General features: G+C 44.3%; 1 protein-coding gene across 5 annotated transcripts in view; it reads left to right on the top strand.

Annotated features, from left to right (window-relative positions):
* PIK3R1 (phosphoinositide-3-kinase regulatory subunit 1) overlaps positions 1–4,803 on the top strand; it is an 87,772-nt gene extending 82,969 nt beyond the window's left edge. For all 5 annotated transcript variants that reach the window (XM_029218613.1, XM_029218612.1, XM_029218615.1 and 2 more), the window contains one exon: positions 860–4,803. In XM_029218613.1, the coding sequence (XP_029074446.1) occupies positions 860–1,049 (190 nt within the window). In that variant the 3' untranslated portion in view covers positions 1,050–4,803. The remainder of the gene's footprint in view (positions 1–859) is intronic.
* Positions 4,804–6,988: the final 2,185 nt, after the last annotated feature.

Consider the following 6,988-nt stretch of genomic DNA (forward strand, 5'->3'; position numbering starts at 1 on the left):
TTCCTTTTTCGTCTTTCAAATGGAAATAGCCACACTTGCTGCTTTTTGGGGGGCTTCCGTATAGTTAGTTAGAATCTGAGGTGATCCACATGGAAGCACCACCCACAGGTAAAGTCCCCATCAGGGACAGGTTAAAACAGTAAGAGAAAGGACCCTGGTCACTGTCCCTAAGTACACCCAAGAGAAGACATTTCCGTCCTATGGCCTATTTTTCTTTGTTTATGTACTAGTTTGGGGGTACTTTGAAGAGTGAGGTTGGATCACTGACGTGAATGTCCTCTAGGAGAGAAAGGGTCTCCGAGTATTTTATAGCCCATCACCTCCCTCCACTTAAAAAGCAGAGAAATATTGCTACAGGAAAGAAGTGAGAACTTTGAGTGAGGACAAGGGAGTAGGAGAATAGATGGAGAGGTATGTGGACGATTCCAGGCCTGCCTGAAAGGAGGAATCCTGTTAATGATTGTAATGGTACCACTCTGGTTGGGCGGCAGCGCTCATAGTAACGGCTAAAGTCACCACCCGTTGCCTGCTCACCACGTTCTAGGCATCCAGCAAGCCCCTCCCGTACACCGCCTCATTTCTCAAAGCTCCCCTCTTACAGATAGATTACTACTGTCTCCCTTTTAATCCATGCTAAAGATGACAATCCAGTGGCTCAGTGAAGCTGGGTTACCTCCCGAAGTTACTCAGCCAGTAAGTAAGTGACAAGGGACAACTCCACGAGTCTAGGGCTCCCCCAGGACTGGTCCCCAGGTGGAGGCTGGCCTGCATCGGGATTTTCACGATACTTTACTTTTACCCAAAACGCCTCATCCTGGCCCAGCTCACCCAGGCCCTTGTGCTCTCTCTCCATGTGCAGGGTGGACGGTGAGGTCAAGCACTGCGTCATCAACAAGACGGCCACGGGCTACGGCTTCGCCGAGCCCTACAACCTGTACAGCTCCCTGAAGGAACTGGTGCTCCACTACCAACACACGTCCCTCGTGCAGCACAACGACTCCCTCAACGTCACGCTAGCCTACCCGGTGTACGCGCAGCAGCGGCGATGAAGGGCCGCCCTCCTGCCTGCTTCTCACCTTCAGCTCCCCGAGGCCTCCAGCAAGCACAGGGCTCCCCTGCAGCCCGACCTGGGAACTGAGCTGCGGACAGCCAGCCGCCTGTCTTCAGATGTGACTCGAGCTTTCGATCACACGGCAGTAGGGGAAGACACATACACGGCAGGCTCGCACTGGGCGACGACCACCGTTCCTCGTCTGGAGTGCTTAATTAGCCTTCCTTCCTTTCCTCTTCCTTTCTTTTTGGTTTTGTTTTTTGGATTAATTTAAAGTCACAACCACACACGACACCAAGAGAAGAAATGCAAAAATCTCTGCGTGCAGGGACAAAGAGGCCTTTAACCATGGTGCTTGTTCGTGCTTTCAGAAGCTTTACCAGCTCAAGAGTTGGGACCTTGGAGACCGGAGCGGGGACGGGCTGACGAGCCCTGGCCTGGGGTCGCTCAGTCCAGCCTGGGTGTTGCCGTGCACGGTGGCCCCAGACACATCGCACTGTGGATTATTTCATTTTCTAACGAAATGAACCGATATGTAGCAGAAAGGCACTTCCGCTCACAGGGGACACTTTGGGGAACGTCCGCTCACGTACGTTCAGAGGAAATTCTGTTGGAGCAAAGTGCCAGAAAGTGTTTCATTAGAACTCTACAAACCAAGAAAACCCACCAACAGAAAAATGGAGCTTGGAAAATAGGACTTCAAAATGACACTTAGTATATAAAATATGTACATAATATTGAATGACTAACTATCAAATAGACGGATTTGTATCAATACCAAATAGCTTCTGTTTTGTTGTGCTGAAGGCTAAATTCACAGTGCTATGCAATTCTTAATTTTCATCATTGTTACCTGTTTTAAACGTACCTTCAGAATAAGCTTCCCCTGCCCCAATTTTTGTTGCTTGAAAACACTGTCCCTGATTTTTTTTTGTTAATATTCATTTTGTTACTTGTTACCTTTTTTTTAAAAAGAAGAAATGTACAGGATGCCAGTTTTAAAAAAAAAAAAATGGCTTCAGATTTAAAACTATGAAATATTTTACAGTTTTTCTTGTACAGAGTACTTGGCTGTTAGCCCAAGGTTAAAAAGTTCATAACAGATTTTTTTGGACTAAATGTTTTGTTGGGCAGTGCCTGATAAGCTTCAAAGCTGCTTTATTCAATAAAAAAAGAGAAAGATAGATATATGAATATGACAAAGTATGGCTGAGTTCAACAATGTTGTTTCAAGACTTAAGATACGGTACCTGGCAATGTTTGTTTCATAAAGAATTGTGAACTTCTTGAATCTAGGGAGGGGAATGTAGCAAAGGGATGTACAGGTGGGGGGGGAGGGTGGCAGGATGGCATGCACTTTCTCTTTCTTGTGATTACAGAGAAGTGGATCACTGCAAAGTGAAGTCTTTTCCCACTTTGATCTGCTACTTACTATACCCTCATGACAAATACAAACCTATGGGAATGCTAGGTCTTAGGAAGGAAGGAAGGCAGGCAGGGTCCTGGAGCAGTGTTCACCCTTGTTGGAAACACTGATTTTAAAGTATCATTGCTGCATTTAGAAAACCTGTCTCTCTTTAACATTAGACTACCCGTTAACAACCAGCCAACATCCACTGTAGAAAAAGCATGATCTGAAAAGATATTTTTATCTGGATATCTGCTCTTTTCCTAGCTTTCCACTCAACTTAGATCAGAAAGCAAATAGACATGGTCATAATCGTTCCTGCCCCGATTGTGGGGAGCTTGTTCAAGTCATGGCCATTGTAGGAATCATAGTAACAGTCCTCATTCACCCAAATAATTGTATGTGTTACACTTCACTGTGGGGAAAAGGAAGGACTTGTTAGAGTATTCTTTCCAACTGAAGGCAACAGCAAGAGATCTCTCTCCCCAATTTACATATGCAAAAGCCTTTGGGTTCAGTGGGAACTGTACCTGTGCTGGGAGGAATAATGGGGAGATGAAAATGGAATCTTAACTTCAGTTTTCCTTTCCTATTTAGAGTCACCACAGCTTTATTTCTCTTTCCTTCAACTACTGGGGGTAAGGGGGTTTTGTTTTGTTCTTTAATGTTGTTCCTTTTAAAATTCTTTCTTTTGAAAGAATCAGTCTAGTGGCTGACTCAATCAACTGTAGAATGTATTTTTTTTTCCTTTTTACATGAAGCTACTCATATCGATAGCAATAGTCAGTCTTACAGCCAGACTGTCAGCCCTCAAACTTGACTGTACTGACCTGACCATCTCCCTCGCATCTCCAGACAATTGACGATTCCCCTGGTTTTATTCTCTGAGTGTCTCCTTTACAACTATCCTTCCATGTCATACAGAAGCCCAACCATTAGTTAATAGTAGCTTATCAACTAGGTTTGGTGGGTTTTTTTTAGTAGCACATCCGTGTATGCTATTAAGGAACTTTAATTTCTAAAATATAAGATCTGAGATGGAATACTGCGTTAAAAAGCTACCATTCTGTCCACGTTTTTGCTTCACCACTTCACAAGATGGCATGGTATTTAGGCACTTGCCTTATTTCTGCCTCTCACGAGCAGAAATGCAATAGGTTTTTCTTTGACCAGCAAAGGCAGGATTCATTGTTTCCTGTCACCGTGAGTCACAACTTACCTATGATGCTACGCCTGTGCCCGGTACCCTTCTGGCAGCGTGTGGCATGCCATCACATCTGTCCTTGTAGATGTTTGACCAGCAGGGCTCTGAGTCCAATCATTCATCTCCTAACCACACTGAGCGGCTTATGATTAGGGGTGGAGACAGCAGAGGCCCTCCTGACACATGCTTACATCCACGCATTGATTTTCCCCACCCAGCGCAGCATCCTGAAGATACGAGCCAGAAGCTAAGCTGAAGAGAGGCTGTGATGGGGCTTTAGAATTGGGAGCATTGGGATCTGATATAATACATGAGGGAAAAATCATAACCATGTTGAAAAGGCAAAAAGCCTGCGTCTGCAACACCGGACGACTTCACGGCCCTCGATATATGTATATATGTATATGTGCATGGACTGTGTTTCCAGTACACCTTTCAGCCAAAACAGATCCACAGTCGTTGAGTTCAAGTACATAACAAGCCAATGTCTAGTACAATTCTTGTATGTGTGTATGGGGTTTTTTTTTTTCCTTTGAAGTTGCTTTGTTTTGTCTTATAAAGGTGAAAAGTGTTTGCAAGTGAAGTGAGAAGAAGTTCATAATTCTTTGGCTTGTTTCTGTTGTTTAAAAGTTACTCCTCTTGGGTAGCTGGTCTACGTGACTCGCTGAACTCGGAAATCCTCGTTTTCAGTGTGTCAAGTCAGAATGTGTTTATGTGAGCTGTCACTGTGGGGAACCAATTGCTTTGTCATATAGCTGGTTATGAGCTAGTAACGTGTTTGGGAAGTCCTACTGATGTTCCTTTTTGGGAGAAAAATTCTGCTGGTTCTAACAACTGTGCTTTTGCTATGCATGGTATCCCAAGTCAGTTGGAGAGCAGACCCTGAAATTGGAGTTCAGGGTCATTTAAGAAAGGGGCAGTTTATAGCATAATGCCTCACATGGGACAAAGTTCTGAAATGCCAAATTCTTATTTTTTAGAAATCTAGTTATATAAGTTACTAGTATAAATTACTAGTATTATGAACAAAATTGGGTTCATTGGAAACACTAACCGACTTCACTTGGAACTTGTCACCGTGAGATAGCATTAGCTGCCCAGGATGCTGCTATTTAAAAACAGAAAAAAAAAAAAAAAAAAGGCGAAACAAACAAAAAAATCTCATTTATATGTGTGTATTTTTTAAAGCTACGATCTCTTCGATGTTCTTACAAATCTGTTTCTATGACATTGTTAAAATAAAGTTGGTCTTTTGACAAGAGGGAGGATGTCATGGTCAGTTGTAATTTTGCCTTTACAAGGCACCTGGGGCGGGGGGCGGGGGGACTGTGCCTCCTTGACATTTGTTCAAGCTATAGATTCAATGGAGCTGTGTCTTGTTGTTTTAAGTTGCTTTAATGCATTGTATTAGGTCTTCAAACAGAATAAAGTTTGTTTTGAAACTTAGGTTATGGTTTGAAATTTCAGTGATCACCAAAGACATATGTTCTCTTGCTCTTTCGGTTAATAATGTTGCTTCCCCTGTAGTCTCCCACCCACCCCCTTTCACTGTCATTACATTACCTCATTTTTGTCAAGTGAGAAGAACACATGAATGATGGCTCAGTGTCATTTACATCAGTTCACTATATCCTTAATGATGAAAAGAAGTAGCTCTAGGTGATGTCATTGCAAGGCATGTTCTTGGTCCAAAAAATGTGATCTCTACTGTCCCTCAATCCCTCCCCTTCACCATCCACCCCCAAACCTTCAGAATGGTTCTCTACAAACTATGGTTAGTGAAGGTATCTGGATTTGTCTCTCTGTTCTACAGGCTGCGTCTTTGAAACAGGCCCAGTGCAGGGACACTGTGAGGCACTGTGCAGCAGGCAGAGGTGTGACATGGGGTTCTAGACAGGGAACAAAGATTCACTACAGATGCTGGTTTCACACTCTAGTATCTAGTCAATATATGCAAACCATTCTTAATCTAAAATAACTTTCCCCACTTGTTTTGATTGCTGAATGAATTTATAATGAGGCCACTTTGCATGTACATGGCACTCAACACCTAAGCACGGTGAGGGTCCTAGACATGGAGGCATGGTCTAGTGATGGCGATGAGAGGGGCACATAAGTAATTACAGTCATGGCAACAATGACTAATATACTGTGTAGAGGAGTAACTCTTGAGATTCATTTCCTGCTTTTCCCCTGCTCTGTTCTGTATCCCAGAGAACTATATACTCAGGGTCTCTTGCCCTCTGGCCTCTAGGTAGTGAATCTCCCCTGTGGCTCCAGTTCCTGCCAGAAAGACTCTTTGGAATCTGAGCTGCCCTACTATGCTCCTCTCTCCCTCTCTGTTCCTCTGGCAACAGTGCCTCCTCCCATTTTTATTCTAAGCCAAGGGGTAGTTGCAGCTTTCTGTTGTTGCTAAACCTCTGGTTTCTCTCACCACCCCCAGTTTGGTTTCTGAGTCCTTCCATCACCTGAGTAACCAATCCTCTTTATTCAGGTCTTTCTTTAAGAGCTAGAGTCATTTCTTTTTTCCTGACTGGTCTCTGATTGGATAGACCAAGTGATTATTGTTCATTTAAACTCTTTGTATGTGTTATCTGATTTAATCCTTCCACAGTTATGAGTTAGAAGACAATATCTCTGTTCTACAAATGGGGAAACTGAAGCACTGAGGCTAAGCGACTTATCCAAGATCATGCAGCCATTAGAACACAGAATAGAGCACCTAGGCCGTCTGACTCAGGCCAGAGCTCTCCACCCCTAAGCAAGCGCTGAAAAAGGCACTAGGAAGGTCAGAGAAAAGTTCACTAGTTGCTCTTCCTGCTGGGGGATCTAACCATGTGGCTCTCAATTGGTGGACAGTATACAAGTGGCACATAACAAATAGCAGGAAATGGCATGGGCTTGCTTTAGACCACCTAGGTTCCCGAGTGTGGCCTCCAGGCTAGCAGCATTACCATCAGGACCACTTGGAAAGCTGCTCTAAAGGCCTGCTCGAGGGCCCCGTCTACTAACTCAGAGTGAGGCCATCTGTAGCAGCAAGTTCCCTGGGCGATTTTAAATGTATGCTAAGATTTGAGAATCACTAGTATCACCAGATTGTTGAAATAGTACTTCTAGTATTTTAATTAAAAGCCACTACTAATTTTTTTTCTTTTTTTTTTTTTGCGGTACGCAGGCCTCTCACTGCTGTGGCCTCTCCCGTTGCGGAGCACAGGCTCCGGACGCGCAGGCTCAGCGGCTATGGCCCACGGGCCCACTGGCCCAGCCGCTCCACGGCATGTGGGATCCTCCCGGACCGGGGCACGGACCCGTGTCCCCTGCATCG

The sequence above is a fragment of the Monodon monoceros genome, unplaced genomic scaffold (assembly GCF_005190385.1).
Source record: "Monodon monoceros isolate NGI ecotype Baffin Bay Population unplaced genomic scaffold, NGI_Narwhal_1 Super_Scaffold_12, whole genome shotgun sequence".
Classification (NCBI taxonomy): Eukaryota; Metazoa; Chordata; class Mammalia; order Artiodactyla; family Monodontidae; genus Monodon; species Monodon monoceros.